At 42.7% G+C, this 23,821-nt stretch overlaps 3 protein-coding genes across 4 annotated transcripts; 1 reads left to right on the top strand and 2 right to left on the bottom strand.

Annotated features, from left to right (window-relative positions):
- Positions 1-5,278: 5,278 nt before the first annotated feature.
- On the bottom strand, positions 5,279-9,952 carry LOC308396312 (uncharacterized protein). Its single transcript, XM_080881511.1, has 3 exons — positions 9,525-9,952; positions 7,917-8,225; positions 5,279-7,834 (listed from the first exon to the last, which is right to left on the bottom strand). Exons 1-3 carry the CDS (start codon positions 9,642-9,644, stop codon positions 7,661-7,663), a joined length of 603 nt encoding a protein of 200 aa, XP_080737637.1. The 5' UTR covers positions 9,645-9,952; the 3' UTR covers positions 5,279-7,660.
- Positions 9,953-11,464: 1,512 nt separating this feature from the next.
- On the top strand, positions 11,465-13,179 carry LOC308395722 (uncharacterized protein). The gene is made up of 2 exons (XM_080880689.1): positions 11,465-11,741; positions 11,834-13,179. Exons 1-2 carry the CDS (start codon positions 11,659-11,661, stop codon positions 12,471-12,473), a joined length of 723 nt encoding a protein of 240 aa, XP_080736815.1. The 5' UTR covers positions 11,465-11,658; the 3' UTR covers positions 12,474-13,179.
- On the bottom strand, positions 12,701-21,926 carry zfp91 (ZFP91 zinc finger protein, atypical E3 ubiquitin ligase). Of its 2 annotated transcripts, XM_080880686.1 has the most exons (13): positions 21,615-21,926; positions 20,934-21,394; positions 20,574-20,611; positions 20,264-20,380; positions 19,878-19,917; positions 18,906-19,016; positions 18,724-18,816; positions 18,450-18,635; positions 17,154-17,204; positions 16,969-17,047; positions 16,778-16,892; positions 14,714-14,813; positions 12,701-14,624 (listed from the first exon to the last, which is right to left on the bottom strand). In XM_080880686.1, exons 2-13 carry the CDS (start codon positions 21,329-21,331, stop codon positions 13,628-13,630), a joined length of 2,325 nt encoding a protein of 774 aa, XP_080736812.1. In that variant the 5' UTR covers positions 21,332-21,394; positions 21,615-21,926; the 3' UTR covers positions 12,701-13,627. The 2 variants fall into 2 exon arrangements, with proteins under 2 accessions (XP_080736812.1, XP_080736813.1); XM_080880687.1 differs by having other exon boundaries at positions 18,724-18,813; positions 20,934-21,924.
- Between the last annotated feature and the right edge of the window lie 1,895 nt (positions 21,927-23,821).

Genomic DNA, 23,821 nt, shown 5'->3' with positions numbered 1-23,821 from the left:
ATGAGTTAATGTCATGTTTTTAATGGTCACATGTCTGCAAAAGCTCAGCAACTGTGCTCGCCGCCTTTATCGGCGACATGCGGTTGCATCTCTAGGGAAGTTCAGGTGTAGGGTTTCAGGAGGGTTCACAGTGTCAACATACCCACAGTGTAGATTTAACACAGAAGTAAAAATCCAGTGTTACCAGTCAGTCTACATTCCCACTCTCACCTATCCTCATGAGCTCATGGATACAAGCAACAGAAATGAGGTTCCTCCAAAGGGTGGCTGGGCTCCCACTCCACATCAAAAGGAGGCAGTTAAGGTAGTCTGAGTTTGATCAAGATATGTCATATGCACCTCCTAGTTAAGGTGTTTTCACTTGGATAAGCAGCAGAAGATGAATGGATGGATGGATGGATGAGTGGACATGTCAGGAATTGGGTGTGTAGTTAAACGTCTTTTCGCAAAAAAAATAAAATGTTATTAGCCAATAGCTTTAGTTGAGATGAAATTAGGCTGTATGTGCTCCACGAGTTGGCACTGTGGGCTAATCAGCTGATAATACATGATCCCTTATCCACAATTGCCGTACAGAACCAAAGCTGACATCACAAACAAATTTAACAAATATGAGAAGTTAACACAAACAAGCCAGCTGCGCCTCTGCACCTGTTAACCTGCACGAGCACCTCCGGTGAACACTGATGAAAACATTTTTTTAAAGCAGACTTACTATAAAAGTTTGTTCTAGAAAAAATGAAAAGTGCCACTTCCCAGTATTTACAGACAGTGATGAAGATCCCGCACAGTTAGAGTATAATTCCTGAGACACACGGGAGGATTTAACAGTCATCAAGAGGCTAGAAGATGATGCAGAGCTGAGATAAGATAAGAAGAAGAAGAAGGATGTGAGAGGAAATGTATGGAGATCTGGGAGCTGCTGAATGAGTTGGGTTTAATTGTAATTCTGCTCTGTTTGCGTGTGCACACTATCATGAACACTTCATCACCCGCACCAATACCTCCAATAAGTGTGCGTGTGTTCACGTACACACAAACATGCGAGCACACACATATGTACTCACGCTGACACACACAGCTACACAATCCTTACTAAAGACAAACATTCACAACCACGTGCAAGCTGTGCACATGTACAGCAACACACAGTTATACAGCCCTTATAAACTACACACACACACACACACACACACACACACACACACACACACACACACACACACAGAGCTCCAATAAAGGACACACACCCTCTTCCACAGCACACACACTGCATTCATTTCCCTTTCATTCAGCACAGGCACATATTGTGCTGCTGTAACACACACACACACACACACACACACACTCACATGCAGACACACACAGACACACAAACACCATTTGCAGAGCTTGCTCCTAGCTCTCCCCGCACACACCCCTCCCCCTCCGTCTCTGTCAGACACACACACATACACATGCACACACACATCACACACAAGCATGCACACACACAATCACACAAACACACACAAGTGCACGCACATTCCCTCCTACGCAGCCGTACTCACACACACACACACACACACACACACACACACACACACACACACACACACACACACACACACACACACACACACATTCCCTCTTTCCTTTCACACAAACACACACATGTACACGTCTCCCTTATACACCCCTCCCCCATTCTTTCTGTCACACACACACACACACACACACACACACACACACACACACACACACATGCACGCACACGTACATATCCACACTCACTCACTCGCTCACTCACTCACTCAGTCACTCACTCACTCTCTCACATAAACACACACACATTCCCTCTCTTGCTCTGCTTCTCTCACTCACACATAGCCACACACACATACACAACTGCACACACAGGCATACACACACTACTGCACACACATTCACAAGCACACACCCATACACACATTCTGTCTCTCCCCTCCCTCTCTGTCTCTCTGTCTGTCTCCCTGTCTGTGTCTCTTGCTCTCTCTCTCACACACACACACACACACACACACACACACTTGCTCTCTCTCTCTCTCTCTCCTGCCCTCTCCTCTTCTCTTTTTTCATCACACTGTCTCTCTCAGACACACATACACCCAAATGCACACGGATGTGCAAGTACACACAGACATGCGCACAAGTACAGACACACACACACACACACACACACACACACACACACACACACACACACACACACACATTTTCCTATCTCAGACTCATTCTATCTCTCCCTGTAACACACACACACTCTAACACACACTCTAACACACACAGACACGCACACACACTAACACACACACACATACTCTAACACTGGCACATACTTTCTCCCTTGCTTTCTGCACACACACACATATGCATATGCACACGCACGCACGCACGCACGCACACGCACGCACACACACGCACACACCCCTTCCACAGGCATCCTGGCTGCCACTCCTTCCCTAACAACCACACACACACAAACGAGCAGATGAACACATACACACACATGCACATATGCATAAACACATATAAACAAAAACACACCCTTTTGCTCAAACGCACGTCCTGTTTTTTCTCACAGTCAAACATCGACACACACACGCACCGAAAATCTCGCTAATAATGTTCACATTCAAAATGCAAAATAGCAGACATTTTCTTCGTTGTCTTCTTGCACACACACACACACACACACACACACACACACACACACACACACACACTGCTCATCACCAACATTTGTGCACCAATCTGTTGTTAAGTAGCACGAATAAAAGAAATAACTGAAATTTTAGCCAAGATCAATTTACTGCAGCCCACACACACACCCTCACAAATCCGATCAGTAACTTAAAAAAAAAAAGTAGTTTTTACACCAAACTATAAACAAAATGATGCAACTGCTGTAAAGCAGTCATGGCGGCCCTAACTGGGAGCTAAACAGTACTGAGTTTGTCAAATTAGAGTTCCTGTTGTCCGACTGGTACTGTAAATTTTCATTCAAACTCCCACTGTGAGGAGGTCTGGTTTCTATTAAGCTGTTTAAAGCCCCTTTTAGACATAAAATTGTGTAAATGATGTGAGTTTACTGTAGCTCAAATTGAAATAAATGGTATGGAAAATGTATTTTATGCATCATTTCATTCTATGTAAACTCAGTGTAAAAAGAAAAAAAGACATCCATCCATCCACACTCCTGACCACCTATCCAGTTAGGGTTGTGGGAGGGCGTTGCTGGAGCCCACAGCATGTGACACCATCTTGGAAAGGCTGCCAGTCCAATACAGAGCTAACACACTGAGAAGCAACTGTTCATGCTTACGCACGACCAATTTAGAATCACTAATTAACCGAGCACTGGCAAACTCCAGATTATAGTGTTCTTACACATAATCCTGGGTTGTTATGTTTGACATACTCAGGCACAAGGCTCGGCAGAGACTTCTGGAGGCTGCTTTTGGCAAACTTGTAAGACATTGGTGCAAACCTGAAAGAGATCATGGTAACAAACCTGGTGAGGCAAACTTTGACTCATCTGTCAGATGGTTCCTCCCCTGGGATTTCACTTCGGGCTTATTGAGACTTACTGTTTAGATGATGTACAGTCAGCATCCATTTCATCAAACCCTGCTAGTACCAGGCGGGATGCCCTTTTTGCCTTCAGAACCACCCTAACTCGTCACAGTATAGATTAAACAAGATGCGGGACATTCAGAGTCCTCAGAGTTTTTGGTCCATGTTAACATGATAGCATCACACAATTTCTGCAGATTTTTCAGCTGCGTATCAATAACGAGAACCTTCTGTTCCACCAAAGCTGCTATTTGATTGAGATCTGATCTGACAGTGGGGGCCTTTTGAATACAGTGAACTCACTGTCATGTTCAGGAAACCAGTCCGAGATGATCTGAGCTTTCTGACAGGGTGTGTTATCCTGTAGAAATAGCAATGAGAAGATGAGTACACGCTGTCCATAAAAGGACAGACGTGGTCAGCAATAATAGACCACCAGCCTGGACCATTGATATGAGGCAGGATGGATGCATGCTTTCATGTTGTTGTTTACTCCAAATTCTGACCAGACCATCCAAGAGAAACTGAGAGTCAAAGAATAATCTCTATAATCTCTGATGCACTTTTGGTGCGCCTGTGTGAAGTTTCCTGTTAGTACCTGATAGAAGTGGCACCAAATTCATACTCATCTTCTTCTTCTTCCTGCTCCTTTTAGGGGTCGCCACAGCGGATCATCTGCTTCTATCTCACCATATCCCCAACATCCTCTCCCGTCACGCCAACCCTCTGCGACTCCTTGTTCACTAAATATTTTTCAAGGTCATCCTCGTTTTCTCCTACCTGGTAACTCCATCTTCAACATCCTTTGTCAATGTCCAAACATCCCTGGATTATTTCTTTAACTTATCCCTCGACCTAAACTGACCCTGCGATGTACTCACTTCTAATCCAGTCGATTCTGTTCAATCCCCAGGAAAATCTTAGCATCTGGAAATCTGGTCTTTTTTTATTTTTTTTCAAGAATTTTTTTTTTTTTAAATGTTCTAAATAGTTGAAAAAGTAGGCCTGTGAATATATGCAGCACTCTAAGATAGAGCACTGGATTTTGGAATAAAAGAATCATTAATAAAAGATGAAGAAAGTATCCCTTAACTACAGCCCTCCCTATCATCCTTTAATATGTCACTTTCTGTTTACAGTTTTAAAGCAGTGTGTTCAAACTAACTTGTTTCCCAGCTGCTGTTGGCTGACCAGAAATGTAAATGTCAATAACATTAAAGAAAGTGATGAGTACGGTACATCAATTCATTTCATAGACCATCAGAGATAAAGGAAGTTGCTCATGCATTGTTTAAATGCATGCGCATTAATCCAGCTAATGAAATCCCAGGAAGTTTTTCAGTGTGAAAAAACGTTTCATCACTCATCCAGGTGACTTCTTCCAACCACATAAACAGTACAGCTGCATTAATGATTAAAAGCTGTCCCACTACATGACACATACACAGACTCTCATGACCACTGATCAGCGTCCATGTGAACCCTTCACAAAGAGTCGGGGAATGGCTCCCTGCAGGATGCTTTTATAGAAACGGCCTCCTTGACTCCCCACTCAAACAGCGGTGCTTGTTTTGACCATTATGCAACTGAACAGAGTCAACTTTCTGGAATTAATCATACATTCTTTATTACTACAATCTTTACAGCATGCACTATAGCTACAGTGTGTTTGCTGTGTATGAAGCCGTGATGGTAACCCGATCCTCCCTTTGTGTTTTAACCCATTTGTCTGTAGCTCAGTTGGTCTCCCCCAGAGGTTAAAAAAAAAGAAGAAAGACAGCGCCTTGTGGTGTGACAAACTGTATTTGTAAAGATCAAACACTGATAAAAGTGTAAAACCGAAAATCAGTCAATCTTAAGAATACACAAAAACAAAATAATTGGTGTGCAAGGAATGTAACCACGGTGCTTTCCATGAAAATGTTAGCAAAGGAAAGACTAAATGTAGTGGTACGTCAGTCCATATCAGACAGATTATTAGGAACGGCACAGACAGAATAAAAGTTTTAAATATGAAGCCATTGAATCTTGAAGTCAGTGTAATACTTTCTAAAATGTGCTGCCTAAACTGACTATTTCCCTTTCAGATATCAAGGCACAGGGCACACAGTCATTGCCACCAACCTTAACTAGAGCCTTCTTTCACTGTGAAAAGCCAGCAGTCAGCTTTTGCAATTACTCAGTTTCTTATACTGGATTATAAAGAATTATTCGCAAGGACTGCGTTATTTAAACTGGACTCTAACTTTTAAATTACATCCCGTTCTTTAGTTTTTGGCCAAATTTGATATACCTCTTCTAACCTCTAATAGCTCTTGGTCTACTTCAAACCAAACCTCTAAAATTTAAAGAACTGAGAACGGAAGACAAGAGAATAAATGAAAAGAAAAGTCAGCCTTGTGAGCTCCAGCAGCAGTAATGACAGAGTAATGAGCAAGAGGAAACAAACTACATCTCCAACCCATACAGTGTACACAGCAGCCATATTTCATTAACAGTGAATCACATAAAAACACTGCTGAAACTCCAAAGCAGATAATCAGAATGATTTTGTGCTGTGTGGTGTGCGGGTAACAGATGAAGCCAATAGGTTGAGTAAGTCTCATTTTCTCAGGGCCAACATTTCATCTCCGAAATTAATCAGATTTCAAATGACCAAATGCATTTAGGTCTCCTTCCGGTGCAAAAATGTAGTTGGAAAAAAAGCCCGTGAACAGTCGAGGTGCCCCGAACATCACACGGTCTTGTTTACTCCCAGTGCACCTGCCGTCAGTTAACCAGCCCACAGATGCTAAACACAGCAAGCACAGAGCCAAGTGAAGAAAACCTTTATAAAAAGTTGAAATATAAATGGTGCCCTTGTCGTTAGAATAAAAAGAGTGCTTTTGTAAAATACCTGCTAAAACTCTTCCATCAGCCTTTCTGTCTAATTTATCCTCCACATCATTATGGATAAGTGCCTATCTAGGCAAGACTTCCCTATAAAGGATCCCATTTACTTTATCTTCTCTGTTTCTTACCCCGAGCCTTCATACATCTTTAAAGACAATCTGAGTCTTCGGCTAATTTAATTAGCAGCCTCATCCAGGTTAGGCAGACAGGTAAGGTAGGATTTGGGCATCGCTTCTGACTCTGATACTATCTGATACGTGATCAATTTAACCAGTTACTGTGTATGTGACTGCAGACGCAGTCATAAAGAGCCATGTGCCTGTTGTAAAGTACAACTGATGCATGTAGATCATGTAAAACAGCTACTTTTGCATTAAAACAAATAAAAGTTGCACCTCAAATGATCTGTATTAAGGTTTTAAGGCCTTGTTTCTTTTTATAGCACGAGTTTGCAAACTTTTGGCTTTTAGGAGTATAGAACATTTATGCTATACTCCTGCTTTAGAGCCCGAGTCATTGATGAGGTTAGACTGATTTATTTCATTGCTAATAAAGTGCTAAAAAAAACCCAAAAACGTAATATTAAATTAAGATACTTAACATCAGAGGAAATTAAGAAAGAAAAGGAGGATTCCAAGCAGTTGCACTATGTAAACACTAGAGGGTGCTGCTAACATATTTTTTCTTTCATGCACTCAACATCTCCAAGAAATGATCTGCATGTTATGATAGCCCCAGTGTTTACAGCTAATATAAATTAAATGTGCCCATTGCTGATCACATGTTTCGTGTGCTGCAGGGCATCCAAAGGAAATCGTTTCAGTTGTATCAAAGGAGACATGTAAGCAAGAAAGAAAGAAAGAAAGAAAGAAAGAAAGAAAGAAAGAATAGAGATGTGCTACACTCTGCCATAAATGTCACAGCATGGTGTTTTCCTCTCTCTCATTCATATACATATATGAATGAACAGTAACCCAGTTTTCTCATCTCCCTGTCAGTAGTAATCGGTCTCTTGCAGCTGGCTGTTTCTATTTCTGTTCCCCGTCTTTTACTTTGTTCCTGACGTTGACTGGACCCCTTGCTCTGCAACTACCTTCTCAATACCTTCACCAATCTCCGCCATTTATCTCCCTAATCTTTTTCCTTCCTCATCGACCCTTCCCACATCTCCATCTCATCTCCGAGTGCTTCTCCTGTTCCTGGCCCGCGTGGTCCTTGCTCCTTCCTTGACGATGACCGAGGGCAGTTCTTTCAAGGTGTTGGCAGCCGTCTTGCTCCAGTAGTTGACCTCTTTGTAGACCCGGTACACCCAAAGCTTCAGGTCAAGCAGACCGGTTGGGACATTTACCTGCCAATGACAAGAGGAGACAACCGTAAACCATGCTTTAGTTTCAGTCCAACACTTTCACCTTTACCACCTCAGGACCTACCTCCAAGCCCTCCACACTAGGAGTCAGGGAAGTCGTGCCTTCAGCAGCTTTGAGGAGTTCTCCAGTGCTAAGTATGAGCAGCGGCAACCTTTCTTTCACCAGCTTCCTCTTGTTCTCATACTTGCCCTTCTTCCCACCACCCAGCTCCTCCTCCTCTTTGGCAACAGCTTTCTCTAGCAACTTTTGGCATTGTAGCAACGCCGAGTGGATGCGCCAGAGTTTGTCTCTGGTATCCAGCTGGGAAGAAGGAGGAGGGACAGACACCAGACGACGGTCAGTCACATCCTCGGTGAAGTTCTCCTTCTTTCTCTTGGGGAAGAAAAAGAGAAACGCAAGACAAACGTGTCAGACTTTGTAACAAAAGTGAGGTTTTTTTTGAAAGAATATCAATCAGAGAGAGAGAGATAGAAATAGAAGAAGGGGAAACTGGAAAGTAGTATAAGTGGAGGTCTGTTTTCAGCAAGTCATTACATTACTTTCAACTGCAATTTGGCCTTTACAGAGGACCACTGACAATGAGGCAACAGGGACTTCCTCCTAATGCAAAAGGAATTTGCTTGGGATCATTTACTAAAGGCTGTCACATTATAGTGGAATTTTCACTTAGTCCAGTTCCAGTAAAGACGATATAACACGATAAAAAATAATCTTCAATAGTGTGCATTTGATTCACTGACACTTGCGTGCCAAAGATTTGGAAGAAGATCTGTTTCAGTGTCAGTGCTTTCCAGGTGTGGTATAAAACAAAAATGCAGATGAATATACACAAATTTCTGTGTGACAAGCTAAGACAAGTCCAACTCGTACATAACATGTTCACTGGAAGGTAACCTGCAAACCGTGAGGGGGGGGGGGAAAGGAGAAAAGGGGGTAAATTTGGATATTGGTGATAAAGGGAGTCACATGGATGGAAGTGAAGCAGTGTGCCCGGCCACTCCCTTGCTCCTAGCAAGGCCACATGAAAGGAAGGATGGATAAGGCAAACTGGCAGGAAACCAAGAAGTTGTAATAAACAGTCGCTCTCACACCTTTTGGCAAAGTGAGGCAAGCTGGTGGAAAAGAGATGAAGGCTTTGTGCCCAAGCATTGATGACTGTGTGCCAAAAACACCCACCTATGTCATTCCAAACACTTCACCCCCTCTCTGCTCTGCATTCCTACCCCCTGCTGTCCTAGACATAATTTCCTTCTATTTCAAACACACACACACACACACACACACACACACACACACACACACACACACACACACACACACACACACACACACACTCTCTCTCTCTCCCTTCTTATCTTGCACTTGCACACATCCCTTTCATCATCCTTTTGTACTCTCTCTTACATACATACATACATACACACACACACTTTGACAGTGTAGCTCCTTGGAAACACACACACACACACACACACACACACACACACACACACACACACACACAGAATATCTATTAATTTTCCTTTTAACCTTGGCCCATTTCTCTCTGTCACACACACACTCTTCCTCAGACTTTCTCTCTCTCGCTCACTCTAAAAGCAAACTGTGACCTGCTGGCAGGCTGCAGCCAGTGTGTGTGTGTGGGGGGGGGGGATAAGTTCTTATACTCACAAAGAGTTCCAGTAAGGTGGAGCACTCATAGTGCAGCAGATCGGCTAGAGCAGCGGCCCTTGCCGGCGCGGTTCTGCTCCCATTCGAGCCGTTTATGCCTCTGGTCGACCTCCCTGCCATTGAACCTCAACTTGAAGACGCGCTCACTTGTGGTAGCAGCAGAGCAGACCAGCCCCTAATATACTCCCGGTTACGCCTGCTTCATCCCGATATCATCGGATTCCCGGCTCATTTCAGCCTGCCCATCAGCTCCCACTCAGCGCTGCGTTAATTAGAGCCACAGAGTCAGTCTTGTCTGAGGTTTCCGTAAAACCACTTCGGTTTGTCCGACCTCCTCTGCTTACAGTTCGGTACTTGTATTACAGAGTTTAAGGCCAAATCTCCGCCCTTTCCCCGGGGAACTTGATGCCTGACTGGAGGAATTTAACTGGACAAGCGGGGGCGGAGGAGAGGAGTGAGGAGGAGCTCATCAACTTATTCATGAGCAGCTTATCCGATTTACTGGTAGTGACCGAGCCGAGATAGTCTAAATTTAAGTAGTGTGTGTGTGTGTGTGTGTGTGTGTTCCCCAATGATAACAAATAAGAGACCAAAAAAAAAAAAAAAAATCAACAGCTGAAACTAGAAGTTGCCATCATCGCTATGGAGACTGACCTCCTAACCACAGCGCTCGAGGACAGGAGCTCACTCCAAATTAGGCCACTTCCGGCTCGTCACATCATCAGGTGGAACTTTAATGATGTAATCACTTGTGTCTAACAGGAGGATTACCTAATTACGCAAGAAATATAGCGTCGTCTTTGTTAGCGCAGTCATAGAAAGCAAATCATATTTTTAAAGGAAAAACAAATCAGAGAAAATATTTTTTCCACAACCTAAATATTAAATTCTAAGAGCAAAAATAAGTGGAATAGTTTTCAGGAGAACTTCCACAGAAAGGGCAGGTCACAGCTAAAGATTTAAATGTGATCTGCCCTGGGATCTAACTTTCTATATAGAATGGACACTTTATCAGGTATGCCTTATTAATGCCGGATTGACACCGAAAATCATACCACGTTAAAAGTTTAAATCACCTTTTTTCCCCTCCATTCTAATGCTCTTCAGCAGGTTTTCTTGACCGTGCTAAAATGCCTAAATGGACTGGGTTGCTACCTTGTGATTGGCTGATTAGATAGTGGTGTTGAAACCTAGTTAAACAAGTGTACCTAACAAAGTGTGCATAGGCCTAACATTGACATTTTCTCAAACTGGTGCCTTGTTTTGCGAGGAATGTAACTACAGTTATTATTCTCCACAAGAAAATGAAATGAAAATGGACAGTCAAGTGGATTTTTAACTACTAAAAAGAAAATGATAACCAAATTATTTATACAGCACATTTAATGCAAGTAGTCAACAATGAACACTGAATGATAAACAATAAAAAGCGTATATACACTTTAAAAACGGAACTAAGAGAGAATTACAAAATAAGATAACCACTCTAACGTGATTAAAAAAAGGATACATTTTAGAATGATTTTAGGTGATTTGTGACAGTGCAAGGGAAGGTTTACAAGATGGTAGTGATACTTGCTATGATGTATGATTTCGAGACGGAGGCACTGACAAAAAGACAGGAGGCAGAGGTGAAGAGAGACAGCAGTTAGAAGATAAAGTTATAGAGCAAAGTCTGAAGTGGTTTGGACATGTGCAGAGGAGGGATAGTACATTGGACAAATGGTGCTGAAGATGGACCTAGCAGGCAAAGGAAAAGAAGATAATCCACAAAGGGCTGGTGTAATAGAGGAGCATGCCAGAAACAGAGTGACATGAAAGCAGATGATCCGCTGTGACGACCCCCAAAGAGAGCAGCTGGAAGAAGAAAAAGAAGCAGCTTATCTGTGTTGGTCAACTGTCATTTGTGGGTTAGTGGCGTCACAGTTGCAGTACCACTCCTGTCCTGCAGGTGGCAGTGCAGTCTAAACGGGAACGCTGAGCGACGGCTAATGACAGCAGCTAACCTTACAGCAATTTCCCTTGTTTTGTTTATTAAAGAAGGAAAATGGACAACTCTCTTGCCTCTTATATTCACAGGTACACCGTTATCGCTTTTTAATCGGGAGGCAGAGCTCTAGCTCCGGTTACAGGTATGAACTCTCTGGTTGGATACGGAGTGTCCTCCGACTCCGACAGCGATGGCGCTGCAGAGGATGTAAACAGTGGCAAAGCTGGGTGAGTAAAAATAAAAATGTATCGCAAACACCACTCGGCTAGCCTGGAATAATAATAACATCTCTTCGTTCTGTTATTGTGTCGTTTTGAAGCTGTGGGAAAACTTGTGAAGAGGAAGCGCCTTTTAAAAAGACCCGCAACTTTTTGCTGGAGTCTGGTTCCGCTTCCAGTGAATCGGAGGCAGAGGACGAGGATCCAGAGCCCTCACCACCACCTACGTCGGCAGCCCGCCCTTCCAAACTGCCTACTCCTTCACTGGACTCCATCACCTCTAAAAAACTGCCCTCTCCAGCGCTAAATGCGTCATCTGACAGCAGCGTGTTTGCCAACCCATTTAAGGCTCAAGCAGACCAGAAGCTCAGCGCCCTGCAGAAGCACGTCCCCCTCACCATGCAGGCCAAACCCTCCCAGATAGGAGGTAAAAGGATATGCATGTCCTACAGGAAAGATGGAAGGTGCAGGTTTGGGATCAAATGTAAATTTGCTCATGACAGTGACCTCCAGAAGCCAGTCATCTCCACTGACTGTCATCCACCTGAGAGTGAAGAGACACCAGAAACTGGAGGCGGTTCATCTGGCGGAAGGTCCCAGAGGGAAACAAAGGAGGAAGAGCCAGAAGGGCAGCATGTGAAGAAGAAGAGGGTCGGACTGAGTGACAGCTTGATTCCTCCTAAAAGAGCTATGAAGCAATATACGATGCAAAGGAACAGAGAGCGAGCCAATATGTCCTGACTCACTTCTAGTTACATTACGTCTTCCAGACACTTTGATTCAATACTACTTATATCCCACATACAGAGTAGGAGCCTGCCTAATAAAATTTAAACACTCTGATGCAAAGAGTTGGGGTTTGAACCACCAACCACACTGCTAATGGCTCTAACAACTGGACTGCTGCTCCTGTTGAAAAGAGGAAACTGGAGGGCTTTCAGAGCACATTCAATAAAAAACACTTTGGATAAATGTTAAGATGTTTATTTACAACTTTTAAGTGGACTGTTTGCTCTAACACAAATCTAATGTGAGAGATCAGAGAGATGCCACTGACACATAAAGTTTCTACATAGCTTTGCTTATCAAATTACATTAAACAAATCTTATTGACAAATCAGTGCTTGCTGTTATTTGATAGGCTTACATTTGAGTCGCAGTGTTCAAGGGTACATTTCAGCTCCTAAAAGTCTTGTAGAGTTAAACTATAGGGGTTATCATTTCCTTCAAAGCTGCACTAATGTCATTAAAAAAAGAGACAAAATCTGGAATATGCACAATCTGTAAATTTTGGTGTCTTTTCCAAGTTTTGAAATGTCTTTTTTTGTAGATTTAGCTGATTTCTAACCTTGTTAAATAAAAAGTGTCACAGGAAAGCTGGACAATAAATGAGTGTTTCCACACACACACACACACACACACACACACACACACACACACACACACAGGGAGTTTATAACTTTCTCATGTGTTTCATGATATAAATTAAACCGATTTATTCCAGTAGGAACTTTGATGCTGCACATTACACATTAGATGTGCTGTATATTACTAAGAGGTATGCTATGTTATTGCATAATAGCAACAGCTGTGCAACAAGACCTCATCAATATATATATACACACACACACACACACACACACACACACACACACACACACACACTCATAAGTGGCTAGTTACAGGACTGTTAGGTACAAAGGCAACAACATACACATACAAACGCATATCTTTCCCTGATACGAAGTCTAAAAATCTACCAAATGTGACGATGAGTGAGCATTACATAATATACCAGTGAGCCTACATTTACCTCAAACGTGGTGAAACAGTATGTCAGGTCACTGGTAACATAAACTGCCTCTAGATTACGTTCTGTTGGCATCCTTTTTGTTTTACATGAGGGTCTGCTGCATGTGTCTCCCAGTGCCATCAGCTAGGACCTCCCCCTGCCCGGCCTGCTCCCAGATTACACCATCCTCCCCCACCACTTCTGTCTGCTGAAGAGAGGTGGCTGAGGGAGAGGAGGAAGAGAGCACTGGATTGTCCAACATAAAGCTGTCCCCGCTGGTGGAGACGGGAACCTGGCTCTGGGTTTGCGAAGTGGACATTAGAGGAGGGCTCGGGGATGCTGTCTGCAGAGGCTGGAGCTGCTGAGAGGCTGCTAGAATGGGGATCTGCTGGATGTGGGTCTGGGACTGGCTGACAGGCTGGAAGGTCATCTGCAGGATTTGTGTCTGGCCCTGGCTCTGCTGCTGGGAAGTGTATGACTGAAGAGGCTGGAGCTGCGGTTGATGCTGGGTCACCACTGAGTTGGAATGGAGGGTCAGCTGTTGGATTTGGGGCTGCTGGGGCTGCTGGGCAGTCTGCACAAACTGGACGGGCATCTGAAGCTGGAGCTGGGTCTGCTGCTGGTTCTCGGCCGGTGATGGGGGGTCGATAGGGGACAGAGCAATTGTCACAGGCACCTGCATGGTGTGGAGGCTCTGATCTTGTCCCAGCAAAACCACCTGGTGACTCACCTGCTGGGTCACATGACCCATCTGGGAGACCTGAGGCACATGCTGCCCATCCTGGCCCAGCTGGTCCACCTGGCCATCTTGCCCAACTTGGTTCGCATCCAAGCCAGTGACCTCTGCTTGCGCAGGATTTCCCGGGAGCTCCAAGAGAGAGGCAGGGGTTGTGATGAGAGCGCCGGCATTTGCTGCCAGCGCCTCAGCAATTAGCACCTCCGGGTGGCTCTTGGCCTTGTGTGCCACCACGCAGTCCTTCTTCTCAAACTTCTTTCCACAAATAGAGCAGGAGAACTGATAGGTAGCATCAGCATCGTGCTTCTTCATGTGCCAGTTGAGAGATGCCTTCTGGCGACAAGTGAAGCCACAGATCTCACACCTATTCACACCAGGAAGCAAGAAATTTAATGAACCACTGAGCTGAAAATAAACTGAGAAAACAAAACGTGTGAACAGAGAAGTACTGACTGTAGGGGCTTTTCTCCAGTGTGTATCATGCGGTGCACGGCCAGATTGTGGGAACTCTTGAAGGCGCGAGCACAAAACTCACAGATGTAGTCCCTCTGGTCTAGTTCCCAAAAAAAGACTCAATTACAGATGGATTATCCATGTAATTTCATTGATTAGAACTAAAAATAAGCACAGAAACTAATGCATTGTTTTATACCATCATGAGCAGACGTTTACATGCACTCATCATGGACATGAATATTCTGGTAATTTGAGCTTTTTAATGATTTTTCCTTGAACTGTTCTTTTTCCAGGGTGGAATGATTGTACAGCACACATCTTTAATTACTTTAAAAAAACAAGACTTGGGTGCACAAGTTTGAATTTATTTTGGATTTTCTCAAATTCACACAGGGTCAAATATATACATACACCCTGACTAACATTTTGTTAAATGTCCCTTAACAAGTTAAACACATTTGGTAGCCACCAACAAGCCTAATAGCTGGTTATTTGATATATTTCTTAGAAGAATTAGCAGAGGTCATTTAAATAGCTGGTTTCCTGGTACAGACCCAGTTTAGTCCACAAATATTTGGGTTAAAGTTGGGGCTTAGAGAAGACCATTCCAGAAGCTTAATGTTAGCCTGCTTTATCGATCCCAAAACCAGTTTTGATGTGGGTTTCACATCATTGTCCTGTTGGAACACCCAACTGTGTCCAAGTTTCATCTGTTTAGCTGATGACTTAAAGTGGAAGAATGTGGCAGTAGTCCTCCTTCATTATTACATCCACTTTGTGCAACGTACCAGTACCACTGACAGCAAAACAGCCACAGAGCATGCTGCTACCACCACCATGCTTGACAGTTGGTACAGTATTCTCAGGTTTCAAAGCCTCAACTTCACTCCTCCAAATGTCTAACTATAAAACATTTCTCCTGAAGCCATTTGGCTTGCCCATGTAGGCAGCTGCAAATTTCAGCCACATTTCAAGGTGTCAAATTTGGAGCAGGGGCTGCTTCTTTTCTTGGTCAGCGGCACCCTCTTGCCAGCATAAAAAGTATATCTGTTGTACTCAATTAGAATAACCAATGAAACGATAATAGGCCTTGGACTTGTCAAGTTGAAATACACTGTAGAACCTTCAGCAACACTTATTAAAAGATTTGAGTGTTGTGATGGCATCAGCCACACAGGGGTAAATTAGTCCATTTTTCACTCGATTAGTTTTCTTTGCAGTTTTCTTCATTAATATAATTCATTAATCATTTGGTTAAACCTAACACTGGTATTATGAGGCGCGCACATAGTAACATTGTGTGGTTTTTCTAAAATGTTTTGTTATATTAATTATGTTTCTCTTTCTTTGAGTTACCTGGGTTTGGGCGGTGGCTGTTTCCTGTCTGGGCAAAAGGCGTGGCTGAGGACTCTGGGGACAAAATGCCTGCTCAGCAGGACCAACCATGGGCTTACCAGGAGCAGGGGTGTTTTAGGTTTAGTTAGGTTATTCTGTGCTTAGTTAATATTAGTGTGTGTTTTTGTTTCCCCCCCCTATTGTGTTCAAATGGTTTGGCCAAATCATTATAAAAGCTACCCTCATGTGTCTTTGTAATTAGGTCAGTTTGTGAGTCAAGTTGTGTCTCACTTTGTTTTGTTTAAGTTTCTGGAAATTACTTTTTGTAGAGTTATATTTAGTTGACCTGTTTTATGGGCCTGCTAAGTATGGTTTTGAATTTTGTTAATTTTGGACTTTTTGAGGGTTAAAATAAAGAAAACCCTTTTTGAAGATTTTTTTTGCCTGTGTCCTCTTTGCTTTGGCTGCTTGGTCCCTCACAGTGTATGCTTATATTTGAGCCTGTTTTTTAACCTGTGTGGATCAAAGAAAATCCAAAATAAAGTCAAACTTTCGCAGTCAGTTTTTGTTTTTTTAAAGTCATTAAAGTTGTATGCTGTACAATCACTCCACCCTGGAAAAAAATAGAAAAAAGTTCAAAGAAATCATCAAAAGCCCAAAATTATAATGACACCCGTGCCCATGATAAGTGGATGTAAACCTCTGAAAACAAATGTACATGCGTACCTGTGTGGTGCTTTGCATGACGCAGCAGCTGCTTCTGTAGGCGGAAAAGCCTCCCACAAGAAGGATGAGGACAAACATACTTCTTCTTGAGTAAGTGCTGGTACTTTATATGGTGCTGGAGTTTAAAGCAAAGAACAGATTAGTTACTGCTGCTTTGTGTTTGTGTGTGTGCGTGTGTGTGTGTGGCAAACCTGTAAGTAGCGAGGATGAGCCAGCACTGTCCCACATCCTTCCATTTCGCAGCGCACATACTGAACTGGGGGCTTCTTCCTGTGTGAGCGAAGCCAGTTACTATCTTATACTTAACCACCTATGTCTATACAAAGTTCATGACTGATTTCAGATAACGAAGCACCAACACAGACATCAACTTCACCTTCTCTTTGGCAGCCGTGGGGTTTTGTCGTCTTTTTTCCGCCGACCTCTCCTAACACAGCCAAGACAAAAAAATTTAAAAAATGACATAATTGTGTATACCGGGAAATCAAAGCCATGCTCTGCTATATGTGAACACAAAGCCATTGTGAAGTGAGGTACGTTTAAATAAGCACATGTTAAATTTAGAAGGAGGAGCAGCTGGTTAGTATTTTAAAACAGGCAGACTGAATGACTCCGTGTCTTATTGATGACATTTCCAATCACATATGTTTTCGTTCTATATTGAGTACACAATGCAGCTGCACTTACAAAGCATGTATTGTTTGCTGATGCAGTATGCATACAAATGGACCACACTACTTGAAAATCACTGCACTTTGTATTTTGACCCTTGTCATCACTCAGGCTGTAGTGCAACAAAGCAAACAAAAAAACAAAGTCTGAAATTTTTAAATGGTAGCATCAGTACTGAAAGCATTTGACTATGCTTTCTTGTGCACTGCGCCAAGCACTGTGGGTCAAAAGGGCTTGAGAAGCATGTTTACCCTTCTTTCAGAATGTAAACAGATGCTCTCCCTGTGTGCTAAGTCATTACTTTTTGCCTACTCTCTGCCATAGTTTGTTTTGATCCTGTCTCTCTATACTCCCCCTCCTCAGTAGCAGCAGATGGCTGCCTCTGCCTGAGCCTGGTTCTGCTGGAAGTTTCCTTCTGTTAAAAGGGAGTTTTTTCTTCCCAGTGTTGCCAAGTGCTTGCTCATAGGAATTTGCCTGATCTGATTGTTGGGGGTTTCTCTCCAATATTGTCACTGGTATTGTTGGCATACCATATTTCTACACTATGTACCTAATCCTTTTTCTGGGATACTAAATGCTGCAGCTTGCCTTAGTCCAGACCTTTGAATCCATCCACTTGAATGAGTTTACAGATTCATCTAGCATCAGATCAATGAACACTGCAGGAGGACTTAAAAAAAAAAGAAAAAAAAAAGCGACTACTGCTAATGTCAAGCCGTGCTCCATGATGGCGATATTCTATGAGGCGAGCGCTCCTTTGTTTTTTGCACCCAAAATCCAAAACTCCTCCAATGACAAACAGATGAGCATGTCTGGCAAAACCAGTATGTTGCCATGGCTACACATTAGCATTAACTTAAAACAGTGTTGGGTTTAATTGGATAAATTGGACTTCAGTGATTGGTTAACAAAAGCTGATTAGGAATGGAGGATGTGTAGATGCGTTTGCAGTTCTGTCTGGTTTCAGCTCATGGCACTCACAGTCTGGTACTGCACTTACTTCCTGGGTCCATCCGGATCTTCCACTACTTCCTCTTCAAGCTTTACTTCCTCCTGCATGCTCTCTACATTGTCTGAACCTTCCACTTTTATCTCAGCAACCTCCTTCTCTTTCTTCAGTGGTTTCTCCTTTTCTTTCTTCTCCTTGGGTCTAGGAGGAACTCTGCGCTTTGGTTTAGGAGCATCCCTAAAAAATAAAACAGGAGAAAAAATTCCAATCAAAAAACAGTAATTACATATGAACAACCCAATCCCTCTCATACAAAACCACAAACCTTTCAACCTTCGGGTCGTAGCTTTGATCATTTAAGTCGTCTCTAAAGGGAACATCTTCCTCGCTGCTAAGGACCTCTTCTTCTTCTACACTGCTGAAAGCGAAACAATAAATTGCAAACTGTTTTTTTTTTTCTAAAAACGTTCTGCACTGGGTCAAATGATGCATTTGACATAAGCGCACCTCTGACTCTGTGGCTGGTAGTTGAGATTGTCTGGGTCATCCTGAAAAGAAGGATCTTCATCATCCAAGCCTGGTTCAGCAGCGCCGGTGTTTTCCTCCTCTTTCTTTTCACTGTAATTAAAAACACAGACCAAACTCTCCTTAGTTACACATTTGACTCTTTTTTTTTTTACATACATTTTAAACTGAGGGAACAAACCCAGAGTCAAGCTGAGTAAATACGGCGTGTCAGGCTGATTTCTTCTGTTGCTGCTTTTATACTTAGCCTCAGACTGCAAATGTACCAGTAGCAAAACAACATAATCATTAGAAAAACATATTTTCCTACATAAAGAACCTGAGATCATGTGCACAACGAGATACGAGCAATAAATGTGACTTTTTAAAAACTCAGATACAAACGCTATTCTACACAGTAATTCATGACCCATGGAAAGCTAATTCGCCCTTTCAACCTGTTCTCCGTGGAAGTCCCTTTCTGATGACTTGCACACCTGCACTGAGAGCTGGACCCATTCAACCTCAGTTTAATTCTGGAGGAAGAGGACAAAGTAACAGGGAGCAAGATGTGGTGTGGTCACAGTTTGGCTTCTTTATTCTCTCTCTGACAGGACAAGGAGTTACAGTGCAACTATAATTTGACAATATGACCCCAGGTGGTCACTTCAAAGTGCACAGCCTCCCAAATGTTCAAAGGTTGCCCCTTCACTGCAGGCTCTTCCTCTGAAGACTGTCATTTGGTTTGGAGCCAGACACTCCGCTTTTATCATTAGTGATTTTCCTTGATATGAAAGACAGTTCAGCTTGTCACTGAATTTCACAGTTTACTCTCTGCTCAAGTTTTAAGCCCACAATTAAGTGGTCAGAACAGGACTTCCAGGGAGCAAGAAGGCAGTATTAGGAGGAAGTGGCCAAAATTAAGCCATTAAAGCCTGCAAGAATCACATCGTGGGTCACCAAAAGTATACTTACATTTCATACTTGTCTTTATCATCTACAGCTCCTTCCACAGCTGCATGACAGAGAGAGACACCAAAAGCGCTTTCAGCCACTAGCAACGTCATACAAACAACATTTATAAAACAGTAATTTAACTGCAAAAAAAAAAAAAAAAAAAATTGCATTCTAGATCAATTATTTGGAAGCATTATAATGAGCCAGAAACGACAGAATCCAGATGTTTCCCCCCACAAGGAATCAATAACCAGAGATACATGTTCCCAGATGTTTTTGCAAGTTCTATACAAAACAAACAGCGATTGCCCAGATGTTTTTGGTTCTTGTGTGTCTGCATGATTTGGTCTCCGAGTTAAAAAGGCCCCCACCCCAGAGCAGCTCACTGTCAACAGGTTGCTCACCAGCTGGAGTCTCCATTCCAGGTTCAGTCTTACACATGGGCTTGGCAGAGCTGTGGACAGCCCTGCCAGATGGGGTCTTGGCATGAGTCTGGGCTGAGGGGCGTCTGGAGGGAAGGGCTGGAGTGAGAGAGAGCAGTAGCATGCAGTGAGAGTGTAGAAAAGTGTCATAAAGTGTGACACGGGCCTGACATTAGTGAACACATCAGCGCTATCTGAATCAAAGACATAACTACAGGTAAATAGCATGTGCTTATACTTAAATGTAAAGTGAACAAGGAGGATATAAAGCAGCTGTTATGCAGTTGATTACCTTGGGCATCTGTGGCAGGTTTCTTGGCGTCCTCTTGTCTGCAGAAAGAAGGAAAAACATTGACTTGACGCATTTTCCTGCACAGCACCACAACATCAACATGTTTAACAAGATAATGCATTTCTGTGTTGTAGCACTTTGTAAAATATAGCCCCCTTTAAAATCAGGTAAGTTTTACTCCACCCTTCCCATACAGACAGCAGAAAGGGGACGAGCCACGATGAAGGCGTGCTTTTGACAGGAACCGACTTCACCGACACAATGTGCAAGTAAGGCGGGCTCCTTATAATCAAATGTGGTGGCCAAGTTGAAATAGGGATACTCGTTAAAGAAACAAACAAAGAAAAAACAAAAACGTACTCTGTGCCTTGAAGGCTGTATCCCTCAGCCGAACCTGCAGTATCTGAATTTTTCTTCCGCCTGGAGTTGGAAACTTTCCTCCGCTTGGTCGCACCGGCGTCCGAGCTAGGTTCGTCCTCGTCGTCGTCGCTGCTTTTGGTGTCTTTCAGCCAGGCTGGTACTGCCCTCGTTGACCTATCTCTTAAAACCCGTCCCGAAGTCTGCGGGCTCGACGTACCGCCGTTAACGTCCGCTACAGAAGCGGTGACGCCAGACCTAGGGCGGCCCGCTCCCCGGTCCCTCAGCGCCCTCCGTGGCGTACCAGCTGTACTGGTGCCCGGGGTCTCTTCTGCGGCCTTGTCCTCCGTCGGATCTTCACCTTTATTTACATTCCCGGTTCGGTCACCGGCTGGTTCCATCACCGTGAGGACACTTAGGACCACCTCAGATTCCACTTAAAGTCAGGCAGGTTTACTTGCAAACTGAGGAAAAACGGACCACATCTGCTTTAAAGCCGTTTTGATTGCAGGCGGCCTTTATCCAACAGTAGTGCATTTTCAGTTGGTTTCGTCGCAAATTAAATACATATATATATTGATTAGAAACTACAAAGTTTTCTTAATTATCTATTCAGCAATAAACCAATATAATTTTAAAGAAGCAGACACTATTTTCTTCTTCTTAAAGCTATAGTAAACCTACTTATTCGCCCGGGCCTTGAGCACAACCATTTTGTGCGCTTTGTTGCGTCTCCTTTAAGCCAAATATAAACCGAGGCTACGTTCAAGAGCGGCAGCGCTTTTCAGCAGCTGCCACAACCATCTGGATGGGCTTAACCGCCCGTTACAGATCAACTGAGCGTAACTGCTGTGTTTACAAATCTGCGAAAGCAGCCGCAGCAGCCGCGCGACAGCAGCGTGAGGACGTAGGTTGCCACTGCATCCTGGGAACTGTAGTAAAAAGAAAATAAACGCAGTTTGGATGCTATTTAAGTGTGCTCCTTTTTTTTTTTTGACGCGATTTTTATCGGTTTTGGCTTAAATATTGACATAAGTATAAGACATAATTAATTTGAAACGACACATACTATAAAATTAATAGAAAATTGGCATAATATTTATTCCCGTCCTTCCACCTAAAATGACAATACAATTTGAAATAGGCCTAGCCTGGGGTATTTTGTGTAACATTCTCAATTAAGTAATAAATTGCCTGTTTGAGCTAAATTATTACAATTTATTTATATTTGTGTATAATGTTTCTTTGTTTTCTTCATTGCTAATGTCCACAATAATCTGCGTTAATAATAACTAAAGCTAACATGGCTGCCACTGAAAACCTGCACTGACTGGTCTGAACAGAAAATGATGGAGAGCAGTTACCACCAGATGGCAACATCATAACACACAAGCTTGACTTTCTTTTGCCTTTATCTACAACGATAAAGCAGGTGACGCTGTCATGTGCTTGCTAAAGTGGTGTGCTGGAGATATTATTATTGGGAAATAATAAGTCACTTAAACTTTTATTGATACACTAGCCTTGAATGCAAGCTACAGTGTGGGGCTGGAGCTGGTGGGAAAACTGTATTTCTTTTCAGTACCAAATCAATAATTTGGTACACTAAAAGTGTCATTATTTATTAAACTGGTGCAGGAAGCTGCTACTGCATGTATTATTAATGCCAGTGTAAAGTCATGATAAAGACTGCAAAGGTTTGTAAATGGCAGTCATAGTAATTAAAATAAGATTGTCTTAAATTTAGGTAATGTAACTTTAGACAAACTATAAAACATAGCATATTACACTGCGAGTGAACAGTGCACCCTTAGCGCTTACAGAGAAATTAAAAGGATAAGTAGCAGCCAAGTGCTACTAATCAAATTCACTGTACTGACTGATCATCAGCAAGTGTGAGCACCATCATTAAAGCAGAGGTTTTGGCAGTTTGCTGGTCTGGAGCATTAAGGTGTGTGTCATCATAATGCCACAACCCTCACAAGAGTTAAGTGCCTCGGTTAGCATGTTAAATGTTAAAGTTCATGATGTTACAATTACAAAAAGACTAAACAAGTAGCCCTTTTTTTAAGTGCCGCCAGAAGAAAGCCTCTTCACTCTAAAAAGTACATGGCAGCAAAGCTTATGTTTGCAAAGTTGCATCTGAACAAACATCTAATACCAGCCAGAGGTGGGACCAAGTCATTGTTTTGCAAGTCTCAAGTAAGTCTCAAGTCTTTATCCTCAAGTCTCAAGTCAAGTCTCAAGTAATGTCAGGCAAGTCAGAGTCGAGTCTCAAGTCACTGGTGTAAAAGTCCGAGTCAAGTCACAAGTCTGAAACTTTGAATTTCAAGTCCTTTCGAGTCTTTAAAAAAAACAAACGAAAAAATAATGTTGCAGTTATATGCTAACATGTAATTTTTAACATGTAATTTTAAAATCTGTGTTTTTCTCAACACATGACAAAATAGTGAACTTAGAAAATATACACAAATTGTGAAATTGCACCTCTTTAAAATGCAGCTCAATTAAACCTAGCTCCAAGAATAATTTTCACCGACAGTTCTGAGATAAGCTGCATGTTATTCTTGGATGCGGTTGTAGGACCAGCTTTAAAATCGCATGACAAAAATATCATACACATTAAAAAAAACTGTATCACCAACGTAGCCTGGACAACATTTGCTAGTTAGATGAAGTCAGCTATCTCATTGTAGCATATTTATATGCATATTTATAATCATACGCTTCTTGGAGTGAGTGCATACACTCATGAAGTTTAGTAACTTCAGGTCACTGCAACAAGCCCAGGTACAGTTTACCGACGGATGGGTGCAGGACCTTGAAATGACTGGTGTCAAGCCAGCCTCCAATTCGAGACTTGCAGTCAAGCCAGCCTCCAGTTTGTTTTA

This window comes from Rhamphochromis sp. 'chilingali' (assembly GCF_963969265.1).
Source record: "Rhamphochromis sp. 'chilingali' genome assembly, chromosome: 4".
NCBI classification, from domain to species: Eukaryota; Metazoa; Chordata; class Actinopteri; order Cichliformes; family Cichlidae; genus Rhamphochromis; species Rhamphochromis sp. 'chilingali'.
The sequence above is the reverse complement of the archived record's forward strand: the minus strand, read 5'-3'. Positions and strand labels throughout refer to the sequence as shown.

Excerpts from the sequence above, each read along its gene's own strand:
- LOC308396312 (XM_080881511.1), bottom strand. The coding sequence starts at position 9,644 with ATGGCAGGGAGGTCGACCAGAGGCATAAACGGCTCGAATGGGAGCAGA. Across the intron at positions 8,226-9,524 it reads CCACCTTACTGGAACTCTTT|AGAAAGAAGGAGAACTTCAC; the intron begins GTGAGTATAAGA and ends TTCTTCCCCAAG. Across the intron at positions 7,835-7,916 it reads CTAGTGTGGAGGGCTTGGAG|GTAAATGTCCCAACCGGTCT; the intron begins GTAGGTCCTGAG and ends TGTCATTGGCAG.
- LOC308395722 (XM_080880689.1), top strand. The coding sequence starts at position 11,659 with ATGAACTCTCTGGTTGGATACGGAGTGTCCTCCGACTCCGACAGCGAT. Across the intron at positions 11,742-11,833 it reads GTAAACAGTGGCAAAGCTGG|CTGTGGGAAAACTTGTGAAG; the intron begins GTGAGTAAAAAT and ends GTCGTTTTGAAG.
- zfp91 (XM_080880686.1), bottom strand. The coding sequence starts at position 21,331 with ATGGAACCAGCCGGTGACCGAACCGGGAATGTAAATAAAGGTGAAGAT. Across the intron at positions 19,017-19,877 it reads GATAAAGACAAGTATGAAAT|TGAAAAGAAAGAGGAGGAAA; the intron begins GTAAGTATACTT and ends TTTTAATTACAG. Across the intron at positions 18,636-18,723 it reads TACGACCCGAAGGTTGAAAG|GGATGCTCCTAAACCAAAGC; the intron begins GTTTGTGGTTTT and ends TTTATTTTTTAG.